This window comes from Dendrobates tinctorius, unplaced genomic scaffold, assembly GCF_039654945.1.
Source record: "Dendrobates tinctorius isolate UK_male_01 unplaced genomic scaffold, ASM3965494v1 ptg000031l, whole genome shotgun sequence".
Lineage (NCBI taxonomy): Eukaryota > Metazoa > Chordata > Amphibia > Anura > Dendrobatidae > Dendrobates > Dendrobates tinctorius.
Genome location: NW_027361699.1, coordinates 6,568,215 through 6,591,500, shown reverse-complemented (window position 1 = coordinate 6,591,500; position 23,286 = coordinate 6,568,215). Strand labels below are relative to the sequence as shown.

Genomic DNA, 23,286 nt, shown 5'->3' with positions numbered 1-23,286 from the left:
AACAAAAAATGGTACTCTGTCAGGCCCCAATGACCGAGTACATCATACCATAACTAATATTGCTCACTACCCCAAATAATACAGTGTAAACTACCAAAGATATGGACACGAACAATCCTGGACTAGAGTTAATGTCTAGGTCAGCTCTATCATGAATAACAATGATATAAAATACAAAAGATGTTAATAGCTAGTCCCCAAAGCATACCGAGGGGTGTGTATAGAGACACAACAATAATTACAGACTCTAATCTGCCAGTTCTTACATGAATATAGTGTAAGAGAAGGGGAAAGAAAAGGTAAAAGCCCCTACCAAAGGCACATTATAGACCAGTGATTATGGAGCGGAGTCATAATAATGACACCTACACATACCAAACTGAGATACCCATAGCTCAAGACCAGTTCGCAGGTATGATTTGTCAGGAGGAGCCTAATGAAAAACTGGATGCGTGTCGCCACTGCCGTGGCTTCCTCAGGGGTCAGTAGTCTCTTACACTACATTCATGTAAGAACAGGCAGATTAGAGAGTCTAATTATTGTTGGGTCTCTATACATAATTTAGTGTTCCTTTGAAGAGGACAGCTGTGAAAATTGAGAGGAAATAGTGTATGACTGCTCTAAAATTGCAGGATGAATGTAGTTTCACCACATAGGAAAAAATAAACGTTCCAGGAACTGATTTTCTGCTAAAATAATAAAATAAATCACGCTGAGTATTTCTGGTACATGTACACATCTACAGTTCTACTATATACATTAAACAAGCAAAGACCTGTTTGAGGAGCCTAAAAACCACATCTATTATTACAGTGCAGTGTGTAGCTGGTCACTGAACATCTTGCCTGGGCACGTCTGTAAGACAAGTCATCTGTTTGTAGGAGTCAATGCCTCTATTCCCAGCACAAAACTGATGAGCATTAGCAATAGCTACCTATACACGAGACAGATGACAAAAGTCAGACGGCGTGGCATTCTATTTCCTTAATGTATTTTGCCTTGATCTGACCGACGATACCTTATTATACGTCACAGAAAATGCGAAAGGCTTTTCACATAGAACATTCAGTACCGCACCCTTGGCTGTTTTTAGTGAAATACAATGCATGTTTGTATCCAATGTATACAGCCAAGATGATAAATTTAATTCCTGTCAATCCAAATCTGTATTCCCCATTTCAGATAATGTCCAATTCTTAAAAAAAAAATTTGCAATTTAAGTTCATTTCCTTCCAAGACTGATTTATTGTCTTTTTTAGTGCGATGTAATTGATTGTAGCTTGAGAAATAACGGCAGAGCTCCTTAAAAAGTAGCAAACTGTCCAAGAACCAGATTTAATCCCTCACTTTTGAGAAAGTTCTAGGAGAGGAATCCATTTGCAGAGCTTGGTCCCATCAGCCAGGTCAATGCCCTGCGGCCGCTAGAAGGGCATGACTTCCGACGTCATTCTGATTGACAGTCGGCTTCCTCGGTTAGGCAGTGGGAATACGAATGTCAATCAGAATGACATCAGAAGTCCCCCCAGGTCAGAGCAGAGCGAAAAGGAATCCACCGCTCTGTAGACATGACGTCAGCAAAGGCAGCTGAATCGCCGGCAGGAGCAGACGGAGGCCTGGGAAATACGGCGCTGAAACAGGCAGGTAAGTAGCAACTATCTACCCATTAGTGCTTAGGCATATTTTTGGTGTTTCACAAAGTCCCAGATGTAACCTTTAACTCCTAGCATTCCTGGCTCTGCTTTTGATTAGCTGGGTTGGCACCATGTGGTGTGTGCGTCACACCAGCCCTGTTAAATAAAAAGAAATCCAGGAAATGCCGAGCGGTGAAATGATTTGTAGGCCTCCCATAAAGAGGTCACAGATTACAGACCTGACAGATGGAATAATAGCAGAGGTCCTGCAAATAAATTCTGCAGTCTTTGGTAAATTCTCATGTATTGGAAAGACAGCAAATTTTCTGCTGCATATCCACCTCCAGGAAATTTGCTGTGTTTTACAGTGTCAAGATTTATTAAAATTTCATGCACAATCCTATGTACATGCTGGGAAATATATCTAGTGTAAATTAAAATGTAACCATTATTTTACCTTTTTATTTCATAAATAGTACCCATGAAAATAAACTTTAATATATCGCAGAGAAATCAAATCTGCTTCTTTCTCCTCCTGGGTTCATTTTTCATTCTCAAAATTCTCAGTTCATGGGTAAAATCTATATTCAGTGAAAACAGAGTCTTAGATTACGGAGATAGAAGAGGACAGTTGGTGCTCATAAGGTTCTATATAAAGAGGAGTTGGAGGAGGAAGTAGCTAGAGGCAGAGCTCCTCCTTTTTCCAACCTCCTGTCTACACAGTAGCTCATCAGTAGCAACTGCCATCTCCTGTCTTCTTAATGAAACTCTGTCTTCACTGAACTCAGATTTTACCTGTGAATTGAGAATTTTGAAAAAAGATCAGTCCAGGAGAAAGAAGCAGGTTTCCCTGACGAGATATGTTACCAATTTTCTAATTTTTATGTATATTAATGATCTAGGAAATAGAAATTAAAGCAGCTACTCTTTAAAGAGGAACGGCATATCAATTTACGCTGTGTATGTAGGTGTAAATTTTACGCTTTGCAATGCCAAGAATTAAATATGCAACTATCCCATTCCTTCTTTGCAGTATCATTGTAGTGGTAAATGCTGCTGTGAATTTTTGCTCCAGCCTCTCCACGGCATGAGGTCCACAGTGGAGATGCAACATGAGAACACAGCCTTCAAGTTGAGCAAGTGTTTCACTTTAAAGAGGACCTGTCACCAGGTCAAAAGTGGCCAGATTTTTAGCTTAATATCTTTCTGCTACTTAAGATTTTTTTTATTTTAAATACATACAGTTTAGTATTTTTTCTTTAAGGTCTTTACCAAGGGGGCATGGCCGACAGGGTCCCCTGTGGGGTTAAGGGGAGGGGGGAGGGTTGTGGGTTGGGAGTGTCTTTAGGCTGTTCCATATAAGCCCTGCTCCTTGTTAAAGACCATAAAAATGAATACTTAATAAACAAAAAAATAAAAAACACCATCTCTGGAACCATTTGATGGGTGAAAAACAAAAAAACAAAAAAAAAAAAAATCAATACTCAAGGAAGCAGAGCAAAAACTGGCTACTTAAATGACATTGGGAAACTGCCATTGTGCGGTTTTTCAAAGGTTGCCCTATGCCCCTTAGTTTCAGGGAAGGACATTTTGGACTATTCTAGGCTTCCACCTTTGGGAAAGGTCCTTTTCTGTCCCAGCCTTCCTGTGTGCCATTGAACAAAGCAGGGTTGCCAACCCATCCAGATATTCCTGGACAGTACGTAATATAGGGCACTTTTTTGCCCCGTCTGTATATAATATATAGAAGCTTCCATGTTTTCTTTGAGCCTGAAGAAACGTATACAGAATTTTACTGTCATTCTCACTATTTTACAGTTTATAGTGAATGCAACCAATGTCTTCATATCAGAATTATGGGCTGTAGAAATGTATCACTTGTCAATGATTTATTATGGCTTTCCCAATATGTCTGTAAAAAATATTTATATATATATATATATATACACACACACACACACATACACATACATATATATACTGTCCAGAAAGAATAAAAAAAAAAAGTCAAGTTGGCAACCCTGGACCAAAGCACAATCCATAAGACATGGTTGGTTGAATTTAGGGTGAAAGAACAAACCTGACCTAACCGCAACCCCATGGAACACATAGGGGACAAACTAGGAGGGAGGTTACAAACCAGGCCCTGTCGTCCCACATCCGTTTCTGACCTCACAAATGCTCTTCTGGATAAATGGGCAAAAACGGCAAAGACATACACTCCAGATTCTTGTAGAAAACCTTCTCGGAAGAGTGGAATATGTTTTAACTGCAAAAGGGGGAACCAATACTCAGATTTAGAATGGGATATGATAAAAGATGTCCCAATACTTGTCCGGTTAGTGTATAAAAAAAGCAAAGAGAAAACAAATCTTTGTATTATAGTTTACTGCACCAGATATGGTCTTAAAATATTTTCATTAAGTGCGTACAGACATAAATTATCTCTTTCATGAAACAAAATATATATATATCAACTTTTCCTGTATTTTCTTTAAAGAATGCAGATTATGCATATACATTTTTATAGTACAATTACCATAGAAAATAAGATCTACATTGGACGACAGGTCAAATCACACAGGATAACAGTCAGTAGATGCGTCGCAACTAGTGCAGCCGCCAACAAAATATTTCTGTTTCTACATTCCTTCGGATGAAATATTCGCTTACAAAAAGGTAGAGCCCGTATCATGGAGGGGTTGACGGCGGTGTGCCTTTAAGGCTGCTCAGAGCTGCGTGGATGCGGAAATGGAGTCTGGATTCCATGGAATAGTCTTTATAATTGTTTCTGTAAGGAACACACATTGATTAGTTAAACATTCCCTTGTAATAGTCACTAAACACTGACAGAAACCAAAACCAACCGCAGTTTCACGGAGGCTGGTAAGCGCTCCATGGAGGAGCTGAAGAAATGGATGGAGAGTATATGAAGGAGCAATGGAGGACATTATGGGGCAATTGGCAGATCGTGAAATGGGGCATAGTTTGTTGAGGAACAGTGGGGACAATATGAAGAAAAGCAGTGTGGGGGTATATCATGAAGAGGGGCAGTGTGGGGGTGGACATTATATAGAGGGGCATTGTGGGGGTGGACATTATAGAGAGGGGCAGTGTGGGGGATATTATAGAGAGGGGCAGTATGGGGGATATTTTGTGCAGGAAGCACAATGAGGGGCATTTATTCAGGGGTGCAGCATAGGAGATCTTTAGATTTATGGGGCAGTATAATGATACTCTTATTTTTAAGGGCACCATGTCGGGAAGTGCTACTGAAGGCAGAAGAGGATAGTCTGCAGAGACTAGCTCTGGGCATGAAATGTCATCATGGCGTCTGGACAAAATGAAGAAAAAAAAAAGAATGATTTCAAATCAGAACAGATGTCTTCTACAAGGTTCTTGGATGTAAATATGTGATGCTGCTTGCGTCTTAGTACTGTGGTTCCTGCATTATGAGGGGGATTTGGAGGGTTTCTGCTTCAAAAACTCAGTTTAAAGGGGAACCTGTCACCAGAAAAAAAAAAAAAAAAAAAAAAACTATTAACCTGTAGATATGGGGTTAATCTGCAGGTTAACAGACTTAGATCGCTGGCCCGCGCCTGCACTTATCTTGCTGCGGGGAGAAAATGTATCTTTATTTTCCCCAGCAGCAGTCCAGTTTCAGTCACAGTTGGAGGGGCCGCTGGTTCAGTCACCTCTCTAAGGCCTGTTTCACACTTCAGTTCTCTGGCGTCAGTCAAAATCCGCCAGAGTGTGACACACACACACACACACAGAATTTTATGCTGCCAGAACGGGATTTGGGGTTAGATATCATGCAAAGAAAGTCTTCGGGGCACGCTCAGTATAAAAAGGCAGAACCGTTGGCGGATTCTGTCAATTAACGGTGCTATCCGCCGTTTTAACGCACACAAAAAACGTTTCATTGTCCGTCCACTCGAGAGCGGACGCCAAAATTATGACAGATCCGTCAAGAAACAGATGCAACGGATGGCCATCTGTCAAAATCCGCCGCAATGCAAGTCAATGGGAAAAAAACGGATCCGCCCAAAAAAACGGCGGATCCGTTTTTTTTTTTTGCAAAACGGTAGATTTTGACTGACGTCAAAAAACTGAAGCGTGAAACAGGCCTAGGTATACAGAGCAGCGGCTGTAACTGCTCCCCCTAGCATCGACTGACAGCTATCCCCAATGCAAAACCAGAGTAAGTCAGAGAAAGGGGCAAGGTTTCAGTCACAGGGGTGGCGCTCTGAGTATACAAAGCAGCAGCTGTAACCGCACTCACAGCCCCGACTGACTCTCCCTCTGCATTAGGGCTCTGCTGTCAGTCAGGGCCGGGGGCGCGATTATAGCTGTCACTCTGCATACTTAGAGAGGTGACTGAACCAGTGGTGACTGAACCAGTGGTGACTGAACCAGTGGTGACTGAACCAGCTCCGTCCCAGTGACTGAAACAGGAACGCTGCTGGGGAGAAAAAAGTTAATTAAATTTCTCCCTGAAGCGTTTGGCTACATGCAGGTGCGGGCCAGCATTATCAGGGTAGGTTCACACTAGGCGTTTTTTCAGTGTTTCTATTACATAAAATCAGATTTTGGCACAAAGAACGCAGCAAAACAAGATACCTGTGATTTTTGGTGCATTTTTTTCACCACCCAATCGAGTCAATGGGTGAAAAACACAGAAAAAAAAAAACCGCTGAAAGTAGTAACACGCTACAAGTCCCAAAAAACATGCAAAGCACTAAAACGTGTGTGCATTAGATTTCTGAAATCTCAAAGGCTTGCTGGTACTGTAAAGACAGAGATATATATATATATATATATATATATATATATATATATATATATATATATATATATTACATATATACACACACACACACACACACACACACACACACACACACACACACACTAGCTGAAGAGCCCGGCATTGCATGGGCATAGTAACCAACTGTGGTTAGTTATAACAAATTATGATTATATTGCACATAAAAACTGTGCATCTAATCCTATTCTGTGTGATACTGTTTGCTGAGCCCTGTATCTAATACTATCCTGTGTGATACTGTGTGTTGAGCCGTGTATCTAATCCTATCCTGTGTGATACTGCCTGCTGAGCCATGTGTCTAATCCTCTCCTGTGTGATACTGCCTGCTAAGCCGTGTATCTAATCCCATCCTGTGTGACACTGACTGCTGAGCCGTGTATCTAATCCTCTCCTGTGTGATACTGCCTGCTGAGCCATGTATCTAATCCTATCCTGTGTGATACTGCCTGCTGAGCCATGTATCTAATCCTATCCTGTGTGATACTGACTGCTGAGCTGTGCATCTAATCCTATCCTGGGTGATACTGACTGCTGAGCCGTGTATCTAATCCTATCCTGTGTGATACTGCCTGCTGAGCCATGTATCTAATCCTATCCTGTGTGATACTGACTGCTGAGCCGTGTATCTAATCCTATCCTGTGTGATACTGTCTGCTGAGTCATGTATCTATTCCTATCCTGTGTGATACTGACTGCTGAGCTGTGTATCTAATCCTATCCTGGGTGATACTGTCTGCTGAGCCATGTATCTATTCCTATCCTGTGTGATACTGACTGCTGAGCTGTGCATCTAATCCTATCCTGGGTGATACTGCCTGCTGAGCCGTGTATCTAATCCTCTCCTGTGTGATACTGGGCTCCCCCTGCAGTCTGTGTCAGAGTGTGGTCTGTGTTGGCACGGTAATAAATTGTGTTATTTCCAGCTTTACAGAAGGACGATAACACCATAGAAATGATAATAATAGGCCTCAGTTACCACAACTGTCTACAAAGAAAACTGTTGATTAGAGCAACCAATCACAGCTCATTTTTCATCTTTTAAACAGCTCTGGGACAGCATGGCGAGTTTTGAGTGGCGACTTTTATGTGGCGAGGTTGGTGTATGTGTGGTGAAATGCGTGCTGAGGGTGATATATGTGTTGAAGCATGTGGTAGTGTGTGGCGCATTTTGTGTGTGTGTTCATATCCCCGTGTGTGGTGAGTATCCCATGTCAGGGCCCCACCTTAGCAACTGTACGGTATATACTCTTTGGCGCCATCGCTCTCATTCTTTAAGTCCCCCTTGTTCACATCTGGCAGCTGTCAATTTGCCTCCAACACTTTTCCTTTCACTTTTTCCCCCATTATGTAGATAGGAGCAAAATGGTTTGGTGAATTGGAACGCACAGGGTTAAAATTTTGCCTCACAAGATAGCCTATGACGCTCTCGAGGTCCAGACGTGTGACTGTGCAGAATTTTGTGGCTGTAGCTGCGACGGTGCGGATGCCAATCCCGGACATACATACATACCCATGTTGAGCTTTATATATTAGAGATATATATACAGTACAGACCAAAAGTATGGACACACCTTCACATTCAAAGAGATTTTCTTTATTTTCATGACTACGAAATTTCTAGATTCACTCTGAAGGCATCAAAACTATGACTTAACACGTGTAATTATATAATTAACAAAAAAGTGTGAAACAACTGAAAATGTCTTATGTTATTATTATTATTTATATAGCGCCATTAATTCCATGGTGCTGTACATGAGAAGGGGGGTTACATACAGAGTTATAGATATCATTAACAGTAAACAAATTTACAATGACAGACTGGTACAGAGGGGAGGGGACCCTGTCCTTGCGGACTTACATTCTATGGGATAGTGAGAGACAGAAGGTCGGGGGTGCAGCAGCTCTGGTGGTTTTGAGGCGGCAGAATGGTCATTGCAGGCTGTAAGCTTTCCTGAAAAGATGGGTTTTCAGGTTCCGTTTGAAGGATCCGAGGGTGGTGGATAATCGGACGTGTTGAGGCATGGAATTCCAGAGGATAGGGGATATTCGGGAGTAATCTTGGAGGCGGTTGTGTGAGGAATGAATAAGTGTGGAGGAGAGTAGGAGGTCTTGGGAGGATCGAAGATTACGTGAGGGAAGATATTGGGAGATTAGTTCAGAGATATAGGGAGGGGACAGGTTGTGGATGGCTTTGTAGGTCAGTGTTAGTAGTTTGAACTGGATTCGCTGGTGAATTGGGAGCCAGTGGAGGGATCTGCAGAGGGGAGAGACAGGGGAGTAGCGAGGAGAGAGGTGGATTAGTCGGGCAGCAGAGTTGAGTACAGACTGGTGTGGTGCAAGATAGTTAGCAGGAAGGCCACAGAGGAGAGTGTTGCAGTAGTCAAGGCGGGAGATAATGAGGGCATGTACAAGAGTTTTAGTAGATTGAGGGCAGAGGAAGATTCTGGAAATATTTTTGAGTTGGAGGCGACAGGAGGTGGCAAGAGTTTGGAAGTGTGGTTTGAAAGACAGGGCAGAGTCGAGAGTTACTCCGAGGCAGCGGATTCCAGGTGCGGGAGAGAGCGTGATGCCATTTACCATAATAGATAGATTGGGTAGGGAAGATATGTGAGATGGAGGAAAGACAATGAGTTCAGTTTTGTCTACATTGAGTTTTAGGAAGCGAGAGGTGAAAAAGGAGGATATGGCTGGTAGGCACTCTGGGATTCTGGACAGCAGAGAGGTGACATGTGGGCCAGAGAGGTAGATCTGAGTGTCATCTGCATACAGGTGGTACTGGAAGCCATGGCACTTTATGAGTTGTCCTAGACAAAGAGTATAAATGGAAAAAAGTAGGGGCCCAAGGACAGGGCCTTGGGGCACTCCAACAGAGAGAGGGCGGGATGAGGAGGTAGTGTGGGAGTGGGAACCGCTGACTGTGCGGTCAGAAAGGTATGAGGCAATCCAGGACGGGGCAAGGTCTTTAATGCCGAGGGAAGAAAGTATCGGTAGCAGTAGAGAGTGGTCGACTGTGTCGAAGGCAGAGGAAAGGTCAAGAAGGAGGAGGATGGAGAACTGTGTTCTAGGTTCTTCGAAGTAGCCACCTTTTGCTTTGATTACTGCTTTGCACACTCTTGGCATTCTCTTGATGAGCGTCAAGAGGTAGTCACCGGAAATGGTTTTCACTTCACAGGTGTGCCCTGTCAGGTTTAATACGTGGGATTTCTTGCCTTCTAAATGGGGTTGGGACCATCAGTTGTGTTGTGCAGAAGTCTGGTGGATACACAGCTGATAGTCCTACTGAATAGACTGTTAGAATTTATATTATGAAAAGAAAAAAGCAGCTAAGTAAAGAAAAACGAGTAGCCATCAAAGAACACAAGGAATGGACATTAGACCAGTGGAAATCTGTACTTTGGTCTGATGAGTCCAAATTTGAGATCTTTGGTTCCAACCACGTGTCTTTGTGCGATGCAGAAAAGGTGAACGGATGGACTCTACATGCCTGGTTCCCACCGTGAAGCATGGAGGAGGAGGTGTGATGGTGTGGGGGTGCTTTACTGGTGACACTGTTGGGGATTTATTCAAAATTGAAGGCATACTGAACCAGCATGGCTACCACAGCATCTTGCAGCAGCATGCTATTCCATCCGGTTTGCCTTTAGTTGGACCATCATTTATTTTTCAAACAGGACAATGACCCCAAACACACCTCCAGGCTGTGTAAGGGCTATTTGACCAAGAAAGAGAGTGATGAACCCAATTGAGAAGATTTGGGGTGAGCTGGACCGCAGAGTGAAGGCAAAAGGGCCAACAAGTGCTAAGCATCTCTGGGAACTCCTTCAAGACTGTTGGAAGACCATTTCAGGTGATTACCTCTTGAAGCTCATCAAGAAAATGCCAAGAGTGTGCAAAGCAGTAATCAAAGGTGGCTACTTTGAAGAACCTAGAATATAAGACATATTTTCAGTTGTTTCACACTTTTTTGGTAATTATACAATTCCACATGTGTGTTAATTCATAGTTTTTGATGCCTTCAGAGTGAATCTACAATTTTCATAGTCATGAAAATAAAGAAAACTCTTTGAATGAGAAGGTGTGTCCAAACTTTTGGTCTGTACTGTGTGTATATATTTTTTTTTTTTCCAGTGACAGGTTCCCTTTAAGTTAGCATGTATTCACACTTTTTTTTTTAACCAGAAACTCTCAAAACCCTTCTCAAATACTCAAAGCTTAGTTCTGGGGATGTATTAATGTACTAACAGCTTTGCTGCCGATGAATTCATGCAATTACCCCTTTACATATTTTTACACTCCTTGGGACTGGTCAAGCATGGCAATGTGACCCTTGAACCCTGCGCTAGTTGCGGAGGTCACCAGCCACCTCTTCCGTCTGTCAGCGGTGGCCAATCCCCTAGGCTAGGAGCTTGTAAGCGCTGCACTGAGGCTGGAAGCGCACTGTGCTTGTAGATGAATGCACAGTCATGTCATTGGGCCAAATTGTCATTCAATGAGGAGTGCTTATTGGCAAATCAAAATTGAGACAATCCTTTATGATATTTTCTTTGGCTAACTTATATTTATTGCATCATTTATAGTGTAATAATGTTTTGTTCATTCAGAACATTCTTGGAAATAGCAACAAGCTACATCAAGATTGCAGCTAGTTTGCATTAGAAGACCTGCGGTAGGGCTGGAAACGGTGTCTGTTATATGGACAGTAAAGAGTGGTAGATAAAGGATTATGTGAATGAGCCCTAACATAAGCCAGAACTTATTTCAAAATAAAGTCACAACCTTTATGGAGACAGATTTCCTAGAATTATTTTATGGGGAATAAACATTTACTAAAATAGACAGGGTGCTATTTAAATGCCTAAAAATAGTACTTACTTTGCCATTTCAATGAAACGTATGGCTTTGTCTTTGTCTCCTTGCTCTTTGTACAGAAGTCCCAGCTCGTAATGAGTAAATGGAAGTAAATAGTGGTCATACTTTAGCCTCTTTTCACTGAAAAGGTCAGAAAACAAGAGGTACTGTTAATCAAACAACTAAGAAGGATCTAAAAAGACAAATAAGATATTATACACACATACATTCCTCAGTATTGAAATTGCAACACAAAAGTTGTGGAATTCTGAAAATCACACACACATAATTAATGAGTAAATAAACTTGAAATACGCGTTTTCATATTAGCAAGCAATTAAAGTGCTGACAGAGTGCTGGCGTTCAAGGTCCTGAGACCCCACCAATTGCTCAATAAACCCCTGAACATTGTGCAGCTCTGCAGACAGGAGCGCTCTTCTCCTGGCTGAGCGCACACACAGAGTGCAGTACTGATTAAGGCTATGTGCGCACGTTGCGGATTTGCTTGTGTTAAATTCTGTGTGGTTTCCGCCTCTCTTAGCAGAAAACGCAGTTGAAAATTTGCACGGTTTTTATGCGGATTTGATGCGTATGTGAAGCTGATTTTCTTGCGTTTTCGTAAATGCATAGAGTTCGATAAAGAAAAAAAAAAAGAGTTGTGATGCAGAGTCTATAAGACACCTATTCATTACTAAACCCATAGTTACATGGTAAAGAAAGACACAGCCAGCATAAAGTCCTTTATTTGAAATAATCACAGACTCCTGTATTGAATCTTAATTTACCATACTTACCGAACACCTAATCCCCGACGCCCTCGTCTCCTGCAACAAAAATAATAAACCAACATATAATACTCCCTGTCTGAAGTAGTCCATTTAACCCCGAGTGTCCCAAGATCTCGCATGTAGAACCTGTCCTCCGGCGATACACTGACAGGTGGTAATCGCTCCCGCAGTATATCACGGAGCGGTCACCAGAGTTCATCAGCTCTGGTACTCTCACAGCACTGCTGTATGAGAATTCTCTCATGCAGCAGTGCCGCTAGTGAAAGCACCGGAGTTGATCAGCTGAACTCCAGGCGATTACCTCCTTTCAGTATATCACCGGAGGCCGAGTAGAGCAGTCACATCTTCCGATGTGACTGTTCTTCATGCGAGATCGTCGTGGGAAACTCACTATTAAGTGGACTACGGTGGAAAGGCAAGTATATGTTGGTTTATTATTTTATTTTTGTTGCAGCAGAAGACATCTGGGTACACACACACACACACACACACACACACACACTCTCTCACCCCACACACACTCTTGATCCTTCTGACATTTCCTTTCTGCAGCCAGCGGTTTTGGCACGCAAATCCGTAAAACCTTTTTACACCTGTGGTATCCGCAAAAAGAATTGACATGCTTCAAAAAATAAACACGGCGAATCAGGACGGAATTGTCTGCAGCATGTGCACATCAATTCTGGACTCCCATTAATTACGCTTACTTGAGCAATCCTTTGTGGATTTGGTGCATTTTGGAGCAGAAAAAACACTGCGGATCCGCAACGTGTACACATAGCCTAAATAGAAATCATTGACTTATCAGCCGAGGCACCTAATTTTACCACATAAAACTGGGTAAACTTATTGACTCAAAAGCCTGGTAGCCATTGCCTCCCTCATCCCCATCCTAGTAGGCATGGCCTCCCTCATCCCCATCCTAGTAGGCATGGCCTCCCTCATCCCCATCCTAGTAGGCATGGCCTCCCTCAGAAAAACAAAAAAAAAAGTGCTGAAAAAAAATCATACTAGAGTATATACGGTAAATAAAAAAATACATGTTATCTACTGAGGTTTTATACGTCAATGTTGATGACTTTGGCAAAATATCTTTTCGATCTTGTCCCTACCTCTGTATCACTTGGTTGAAGCAAAGTTCAGCCTGCAATAATCTTCCTAAATGTTTTAAGCAAAGGCCTTTCAGTAGCTGGACAAGGCACTGATCATCCCCAAAGTATTCAGTTGGATCTGAAATGGAGACAAAGAAAAAAAAAAAAAGAAGACGACGCCATACGTAAATACAAATCTCAGTTCTGCAGTTAAATTTGAAGCATGCACAAACAAATGCCCTTAATGGAGGAATAGATGACATAAGTTAATGTAAAAACCAATGGAGGAGGTGGGAATGCTACATTTTTGGAGGAGGTCCACAAGACATTAATTTAATGCCTAAGGCCAAGGTTCACACTAGGGCCTTGCCCCATTCAGAACTCAGGAGAGCGCTATTGTGTCCAGCTTAAAAAAACGAAAAACAAAAATGGACACCACAAGAATGAGGGAGAGTTCAAAGTCCTAAAGTTTCATATTTTTTACTTTTTGCCTCATGGGCATCTCGGGAACGTCCAAATCCCAGAGTTCTCATATTCTGAAGGAAGACCTTCGGGAGTCTCTAGCTTGAGGAGAATTGCGATGTGAACCAATCCAAATGGAGCAGTCAGGCTGCTGTAAAAGTCTCAATCTTACATCTTAATCTTTTTAACATTATGTTGTGCTTATTTGATGCAAATATTCCAAAATCAATAGTCAGCTTTCATTTCTCTCATTTTCCACATGTACTATGAAGAAAATATGAGCTTCAGCTTCCGACAGGATTTCCTTTTCCAGGGTTGCACTTGTACAACCATACTAGTTTTCTTTTAGGGTATGTCTCCACGGTCAGTAAACGCTGCGGATTGGACGCTGCGTACAGCCGCAGCATCCAATCCGCAGCGGCCAGATGTTACAGCATAGTGAAGGGGATTTTATGAAATCCCATATCCACTATGCGTGCAGGGCCGCATCCGGCTTCCCTGCAGAGACCCTCAGTCTCCGCAAGATAAAGATCACCATCCAATGTATAGGATGCGGTGATTCCGCATGGTTCAATGAACACATGTGGAATCACTGCGTGTACAAAAGCCGGCAGCGTTTTGGATGAAGCGGACATGTACTGCGTCCAAAGCGCTGCCGGTTTGTGCCTGTGGAGACATACCCTTAAACTCTCCTATAACAATAAGCACAATCATATGTTCTAGCTACATTGCACTCCCCAGTAGAGCTTCCAGTTTAACATGCATATAACCTATATACAAAAGAAAATTTTACGAGTCAGTCGACTTGACAGCAAGGTTTTGGAGAATTGGAAGACCATAAACTAAACTCATGCAAGTATTTTGGGAAAATACAAAGTAGGCAGACTGGACGAATCAGATCCAGGGATCCTAGTAGTGTATCAGACCACTTCTTTTGCCATTATAAAAACTTAATTCCAGCGCATCCAGTTGCTCTATGCTCATCCACCTGGGACTCAGACACCAGCCTCGTCCTGGCCACACATCAAGGATAATAGAAAAAAAAATTGGAGTCCGGCTCAACAGGACTGGATTTTCCTTTTCTTTTTAATTTTACAAAAGTAGTTATAGTGCATACAAAAGAAAATATTCATGGTCGACAAATGGCCTAGTCGACGCGTTTCGACTGCACTAAGCAGTCTTACTCATGAGTAAAATAAAAAGAAAAGGAAAATCCAATCTTGGTGAGCCAGACTCATTGTTTTTCTATTACCACTTCTTTTGCTCCTCAACTTGTAATTTGATGGTAGATGTCCAACCTCAGAAAGCCCAATTTGTCAAGAACTTTGTGTATTCCATTTTATAATATTCATCTAGAACAGATCATCATTTTAAATAAAAAGGGTGAATAAAGTGTCTGAGCGATTAAAAAAAATAATTCAGAATAAAAATAAAGTTCTGATAAAATTACAATTTATTTGCTTTTTTTTTTTTTCTATTATTAACACTCACTTTCATTCTGCAAAGCAGTTTCTGCCTTTTCGACAGTGACCAGCAGACTTTCACTTAGATCAGAGCGTCTCCCTACTATCGTGAAGCCATTCCACACGTACATCATTTCCTGAAAGCCAGAATGGGCAATTTAATGAGGCTTTTAGACATTTTTTATTTTCGGTCAACATGACATTATTAAACCTTTCCAATCGGTAATTGCCACCATTTACTCCATTATGCAAAGTCCTCTAAATCACTTAGTTGTCCATCAATAGAAAAAAAAATAACCAAGACTGATTAACTGCAGTTCAGAAATGTGGATATGGAGATTAACAGAAGTGATACAGAGTAACTGGTGTAATCTAGGATCCACTATAATAAATCTATAGTGGGTAAGGAAAGTATTCAGACCCCTTTAAAATTTTCACTCTGATTCTTTGCAGCCATTTGGCAAGTTCAAATAAGTTCATTTTTCTCATTAACGTACACTTTGAACCCCATCTTATCTGAAGAAAACAGAAATGTAGACATTTTTGCAAATTTATTAAAAAAGAAAAACTGAAATATCACATGGTCATAAGTATTCAGACCATTTGCTCAGTATTGAGTAGAAGCACCCTTTTGAGCTAGTACAGCCATGAGTCTTCTTGGGAATGATGCAACACGTTTTTCACACCTGGATTTGGCAATCCACTGCCATTCATCCTTGCAGCTCCCAGTTAAGTCAGGCTGGATGGTGAACGTTGGTGGACAGCCATTTTCAGGTCTCTCTACAGATGCTCAATTGGGTTAGGTCAGGGCTCTGGCTGGGCCAGTCAACAATGGTCACAGAGTTGTTCTGAAGCCACTCCCTTGTTATTTTTAGCTGTGTGCTTAGGGTCGTTGTCTTGTTGGAAGGTGAACCTTTGGCCAAGAGCACTCTGGAAGAGGTTTTCATTGAGGATATCTCTGTACTTGGCCGCATTCATGTTTCCTTCAATTGCAACCAGTCATCCTGTCCCTGCAGCTGAAAAACACCCCCCTAGCATGATACTGCCAGCACCATGTTTCACTTTTGGGATTGTATTGGGTAAGTGATGAGCAGTGCCTGGTTTTCTCCACACATACCGCTTATAAACATCCCCAAAAAGTTACCGTTTAGAACTTTTTGGTGATTATTCTATCTCCATCTCATCAGACCAGAGAATCTTATTTCTCATAGTCTGGGAGTCGTTCATGTGTTTTTTAGCAAACACTATGTGGGCTTTCATATGTCTGGTACTGAGGAGAGGCTTCCGTCGGCCTACTCTGCCATAAAGGCCTGACTAGTGGAGTGATGCAGTGAAATTTGACTTAGTGGAACTTTCTCCCATCTCCCTACTGCATCTGTGGAGCTCAGCCACAATGATCTTGGGGTTCTTCTTTACCTCTCTCACCAAGGCTCTTCTCCCACGATTGCTCAGTTTGGCTAGACAGCCAGGTCTAGGAAAACTTCCAGTGGTCCCAAACTTCTTCCATTTAAGGATTACAGAGGCCACTGTGCTCTTGGGAACCTTGAGTACTGCAGAAATTCTTTTGTAACCTTGGCCAGATCTGTGCCTTGCCACAATTCTGTCTGAGCTCCTTGGCAAGTTCCTTTGACCTCATGATTCCCATTTGGTTTGTCATGCACTGTGATCTCTTATATAGACAGATGTGTGCCTTGACAAATCAAGTCCTATCAGTTTAATTAAACACAGCTGGACTCCAATGAAGGAGTAGAACCATCTCAAGGAGGATCACAAGGAAAAATGATAATTACTTACCGGTAATTTGATTTTCCAGAGCCATGACAGCACCGCACATGAGAGAAGGTACCCGCCCCCAGGAAACAGGAAACCTGTAGCAGAGACATAAGAAGGCGGGCGGCACCTCTCCTCTCAGTTTGTTTCAGAGTATGCAAGGTAACCGCCTTATTAGTTTACATACATGTTATATGACAGCGCTACTAATATTCCCCTTCTCCTTTAAATCCATGTCTATATACATATATCTACACATCCAGATATAATTAAAAACCTCTGGTGCACCACACAACCATCACCAAGATAGGGCGGGATAATGCGGTGCTGTCATGGCTCTGGAAAATCAAATTACCGGTAAGTAATTATCATTTTTTCCCTTCCCCATGACAGCACCGCACATGAGAGGAAAGATAGAATAGACTCCTAGGGTGGGACAACAGCAGACAACACTTTTCTCCCAAAGGCCAGATTTGAGGGCCCTAGGTCTAGTCTATAGTGTCGGAAGAAAGTGGATGGTGATGACCATACTGCTGCCTTACAGATCTGCTCAACTGAAGCATTTGCCCTTTCAGCCCAGGACGTGGCTATGGCTCTTGTAGAGTGAGCTGTTACACCCAGTGGGGGAGTCTGGTTTGAAGAAGAGTAAGCTAGTGCAATACCCATACGAAGCCATCGTGCAATCGTTGACTTTGAAGCTTTTTTACCCCTGTTTGTCCCCTGAAAGGAGACAAAAAGGGCTGAAGACTGTCGCCATGGTTTTGAGGCTTCTATATATTGAAGCAGGCAACGTCTGACATCTAAACAATGGAAGGTTTCCTCTCCCTGGGATTTGGGTTTCGAACAAAACGAGGGCAAAATTATCTCCTGCTCCCTGTGGAATTTGGAATTTACCTTTGGTAGGAAGGCTGGATCAGTTTTTATGATCACTCTATCATCCAAAAAGGTGGTATATGGTGGATTTACAGATATCGCCTGCAGCTCGCAAACACGACGAGCTGAGGTTAGGGCCACCAGGAGTACTGTTTTTAGTGTCAGCGCCTTTATTGTGATGGAAGCAATCGGTTCGAATGGAGATGCTGTCAGTGCCCTTAATACTAAATTTAGATCCCAGGGAGCTACCTTAGGTGTTAATTTTGTGGGCCTGGATGTGAAGGAGGCCCGAATGAATCTATAGATCCATGAGTGATCTGCCAGTTTTTGATCAAACAATGCACCCAGGGCCGATACCTGCACTTTTAAGGTGCTTGTGGATAGTCCTTTTTCCAGCCCTTTCTGGAGGAACTCTAGGATCTCCTTTATTGGTATTTTCTGGGCTGTTCTAGTCAATTGTCGGCCCGTGAACTGTAAGAATTTTTCCCAAATTTTTTGGTATTTTTTTGAAGTTACCTCCTTCCTGCTAGCGAGCAGGGTGGTTACTAACGGGACTGAGAACCCTTTTGCTAGAAGGAGTCCCCTCTCAAGTTCCACGCAGTGAGGTGCAGCCCGTGAACTCTGGGGTGTTCCATTGGGCCCTGGTATAGCGGATTTGGGGTATCTGGGAGGATCCATGGGTCCGAGATAGACATGCGTCTGAGCCATGTGAACCATGCCCTTTTCGGCCAGAAGGGCGCAATCAGGATTATTCGAGCTTTTTCCTGCCGGATCTTTAAGACTACTGGAATCAATGCCAACAGGGGGGGGGGGGGGGGGAACGCATATGCCAGGTGAAATTTCCACCGGTGTAGTAGCGAATCCACCCCCTCTGGCCGCTCTCTTGGATTTAGGGGGTAGAAACTTGTCCACTTTCCGATTTTCCCTGGTGGCAAACAAGTCTACTTCTGGTGTGCCCCAGGCAGCGCAGATTTCCCCAAATATTTTTTGACTTAGGGACCATTCTCCCTGGTGTAGTACATGACGGCTTAAATAATCGGCCAGATAATTGTCTGCCCCCTTTAAATGTGTACCCGATAAGGATAGAATATTGTTTTCTGCCCAAGCGAATAATTCCCTGGCCTCTGCCATAAGGGTTGCCGACCTTGTACCCCCTTGTCTGTTTATGTATGCTATGACCGTGCTGTTGTCGGATAATATGGTGAAATGTTTCCCTTGTACTTTTCGCTTTACCAGGGGAAGGGCTCGCCTTACAGCTGCCAGTTCTTTTAGATTTGAGGATGCCTCCCTCATTCCGGGTTCCCACTGGCCCTGTAGGGTTTGTTTCCCTATGTGTGCCCCCCAACCACTCGGACTTGCATCTGTGGTCAATACCACTGAGTTTTGAGTCGTCCAGGGCACTGCTCTGTTTAGATTTTCAGTGCTCAGCCACCATTTTAGGGACTCCTGCACTTGAGGGGAGAGGATAATGTCCCGATCTAGATTGGAAATACTCTTCTCCTGCTCGGACAGGATCTGCCATTGTAGTTCTCTCGTATGGCTTTGTGCCCACCGGACCGCTGGAATTGTCGCTGTTAAACGTGCCCAGGAGCGACATTGCCTCTCTTACTGGTATGGCTCGACCAGACTGTATCCGTTGTATTTTTTTGTGGATAGCTCCAATTTTCCTTCCTGGAGGCTGCACTGTTTTAATGAGTCCAACTGAATTCCCAGGAATTCTTGTGACTGTACTGGAGTTAATTTGGACTTTTTCAGATTGATCATCCAGCCTAACCTGGTTAATATCTCCAGGACCCTTGTAACCGCCTTTTCGCAGTTTTCCCTGCTGTTTGCTATAACCAGGAAATCGTCCAGATAAGGTACTAACAGGATATTTTCCCTTCTTATAAAGGACGCTACTTCCCCGATGATTTTCGTAAATATACGCGGGGCTACTGATACCCCGAAGGGTAGGCACCGGTACTGTAGATGAGTGGGGATTTGAGCAATCTCTACTACCAGTCTCAGATATTGTTGGTGTTCTTCCAATATTGGGACATGGTAATAGGCATCGGTAAGATCTATTACTGCCATGTAGCAACCTGGGTGGAGTAGTTTTACTGCTGACCCCAAGGTCTCCATTTTGAATTTTTCTGTTCTGATGTATTGGTTCAGGGCTTTGAGATTGAATATTGTTCCTAGTAACCCATCTGGTTTTGGCGTGAGGAACAGAATACTATAAAACCCTTTCCCTTTCTGATGAGATGGTACTTTTATAAGTACCTCTTTTTGAATGAGGGGCTGGATCTCCTTTTCTAATGTAGCCTGATTCTTCTTGGCTACCCGGGTCACTTTTAGTCTCTGAGGAGGAAGGGTTAGAAAACTGAGTCGTAGGCCCTCGGCCAACAGGTTGGTTACCCACTTTGAGGTGGGCAATGCTACCCACTGATGGACAAAGAATCGAAGCCTTCCCCCAACCGCCCTGGCGTCATTGCTTGGTATCGGGTCTCGGGGTGGTGCTACTAAAGAGGAAACCTCTCTCCTTCCTTCCCCTCCAGGGCCTACCCCGCGTAGATCTATCGTCTGGCCGCCCTCGGCTCCCTCTATTCCCTGTTCCACGAAAGGACAAGTGAGCCTTAGTCCACCGACGCCTAGGGAAGGGGGTTGGAAACAGTTTTTTCTTATCTGATGCTTTTTCCAAAATTTTGTCCAGTGCTTTTCCAAATAAGTATTGGCCCTCACAGGGGACGGCGCAGAGTTTAACCTTTGACTGGAAATCTGCAGACCAGTTTTTTAACCAAAGTGCTCTGCAGCCTGAATTAGAAAGGGCGCATGCACGGGCAGCACCTCGGACGGAATCTACTGCGGCGTCAGCCAGGAATCCTGCTGCTTTCTGTAGGAAAGGTATTGCCTCCAGCAGTGTCTCTCTTGGGCATTTATTCTTAATTTGGTCACTTAATTCGTCTAACCACCTGACCATAGCACGTGCCGTACAAGTGGCAGCCACCCCTGGTTTAAACGACCAAGCTGATGCTTCCCAAGCAGCTTTTAGAAAAGCATCTGCTTTCTTGTCAAGGGGGTCTTTTAGGGCGCCCATATCATCAAATGGCAATGCTATCCCTTTGGATGTACTAGCAATAGCGGCATCTAGTCTGGGCGCCTTTTCCCATTTATCACATACCTCCTCATTAAACGGGTATTTTCGTTTGAGCGCCTGCGGTATGGACATTTTTTTGTTGGGTTTTTTCCACTCTCTCTTGATTAAATTTAGCAGGTTATCATGGAAGGGAAAAACTCTTCGCTTTTTCCCCTCAAGATTGCTAAACATAGCATCTTGAATTGATTTAGGCTCTTTTGGTGTCTCAAGTCCCATTGTGGACCTTACAAGTTTTAGCAATTTCCCAATGTCCTCAGATAGAAAATATGGACGCCCCTTTTCCTCGTCCGAGGAGTCTAGGTCTGAATCCGAGGCCCCTATCTCCCCTTGCTCTTCCTCAGACTCAATATCAGTAGTTATCTCTGTGGGAGGCAGTGGGGGCGGGGGTGAGGCAGGCGTTATATCGGTGCTATGTGTGGCCTGCTCTTTTATTTCCTCTTTCACCGTCGACTTTACTTGATCCCGGATCATAGCTTTAATGCTTTGGAGCAGGGATGGTGACTCTTCGGCCAGTCTTTTTAATGCACGAGCGACAGTCGCTTGTCATACGTTTTAGCTAAGGCCTTTTTACATAACGCACATTCTTTGTTCTTTTGTTTGGATGTGGCCTTTCCCAACAGAAAACATACACAGGGCCTTTGTTAATATTTTGTGCTGCCTTACAAAGGCACTCACCCGGCCCTCTGGGTACCCCGGCAGCTGGTAGCTTTTCCTCCTGGACTTGCTCTCCAACTTCAGGATCCATTTCGTTCTGCTGCTGGCTATACGTGGAGCCTGTGTGCAGCCTCTCTGGGACAAGTGGCGTCTGCCGCGACTCCCTTCTTATGGAGGAGCGGTGCGCGCTTCTGGGACTGCTCCCCCGGCGTGCGACGTCACTTCCGGTGCGACTCCGGAAGCCGTCGCCACTCAATCGGCGCCAGCGTCATGGTGGCCACGCCTACCCCGGCCCTGCCTCCCACTGGAGCGGCCGCCGGGGAGTCACAGGAGGAGGAGGACGCCATTTGCAGCGCCCACAATCTGGGCTGACAGGCGCGCGCGACCGCGCTCCCTGCCGCTCCCTCCCCCCGGACCTCGGCCTCCCGACCGGATCATCAGAGGGGGATCCCTCCAAGGTACCGCTCTGCCCCAGGCACCTGCCCGCAAGAAACAGGAAACCAAACTGAGGGGAGAGGTGCCGCCCCCCTTCTTATGTCTCTGCTACAGGTTTCCTGGGGGCGGGTACCTTCTCTCATGTGCGGTGCTGTCATGGGGAAGGGAAAACATGTTTTTTTTTTTCCAGTCAAGATGGGGTGTAGAGTGTACGTTAATGAGAAAAAATTTTTTTTTTTTTTTTGAATTTACCAAATGGCTGCAATGAAACAAAGAGTGAAAAATATAAAGAGGTCTGAATACTTTCCATGCCCACTGTATAATCTCATGCAGTAGAAGGACAGGATATTGGTACATGTGTATTGGTCTCCAATCTGTGGTTTCAACATATTAGAACTCAGGAAGGCCACCTCTGCTCCTTAAAGAAGCACTTGAAATTAAAAAGTGTCACTAAATCTGTGTATATGTATGTAGTGTATGGTAAGTGCATTATTCTATATATTCACCTACCACCACCTTTTACAGTATCCATCACTCCTCTCCTTAACATCACCACTCCAGACTATCCAGCTCTTTCTACACTGCGTGTGAGCCGGAAGTCTCTTTTGCATTAAGTCCACAGAGATTCATTCTGATGCACCATAGACTTACATTGTAAAAGCCACATCCGTGTCATATCGAGTGAGACAGAGTGAAGAGCGGTGACGTCACTGGGAAGATGAACGGAACAGCGCTGGATACCAGAAAAGACAATGGTAGGTGTGTATTAACCACAAAATATACGCCATAAAAACAATTCCCCAAAAAAAAAAAACAGTCAGAATTGTGGTTTGTTTTTGCGATTTTTCTGCATTTGGAATTTTTTCCAATACACTATATCGTAAAATGGATTAAACACATAGTGAACATAGCAATGGATATACATCAACTAGAAATAGCTTATTATACCACCTAAGCAGTATGTGACATATCTGCTAAGCGGATGAAAGGTAGACCATTCGGAAAATTAATGGAACCAAAAGGAGAACACCGAACTAAGGTCAAAAGAAGAGTGTGGAACATAGGTGTAGAGTTTCGTAGAGTAGAATAGAGTTTAAAGTTCTACAAAGGCCAGTATGTAAGACACAGGTCAATGTAGAACAGAGGTATCAGTCAAATAATTATGGATCAGGGTAAAGCACTCTAATGCACACAGTGAGAGGCTAGAAGGTGTAAATGCCTGTTAAGAAGGTAGCTCAGAAGTAGAGACAGGCATTGCCACCATTATACAGGGATTTTTGGTGCATAAACATAGAAAAAAA

At 43.4% G+C, this 23,286-nt stretch overlaps 1 protein-coding gene across 4 annotated transcripts in view; it reads right to left on the bottom strand.

Annotated features, from left to right (window-relative positions):
- Nucleotides 1–4,002: 4,002 nt before the first annotated feature.
- The window catches only part of TTC39B (tetratricopeptide repeat domain 39B), a 122,064-nt gene continuing 102,780 nt past the window's right edge, over nucleotides 4,003–23,286 (bottom strand). For all 4 annotated transcript variants that reach the window (XM_073572158.1, XM_073572156.1, XM_073572157.1 and 1 more), the window contains 4 exons: nucleotides 15,146–15,254; nucleotides 13,214–13,331; nucleotides 11,338–11,454; nucleotides 4,003–4,422 (listed from right to left, as the gene is read on the bottom strand). In XM_073572158.1, coding sequence (XP_073428259.1) covers nucleotides 4,323–4,422; nucleotides 11,338–11,454; nucleotides 13,214–13,331; nucleotides 15,146–15,254 — 444 coding nt within the window. In that variant the 3' untranslated portion in view covers nucleotides 4,003–4,322. The remainder of the gene's footprint in view (nucleotides 4,423–11,337; nucleotides 11,455–13,213; nucleotides 13,332–15,145; nucleotides 15,255–23,286) is intronic.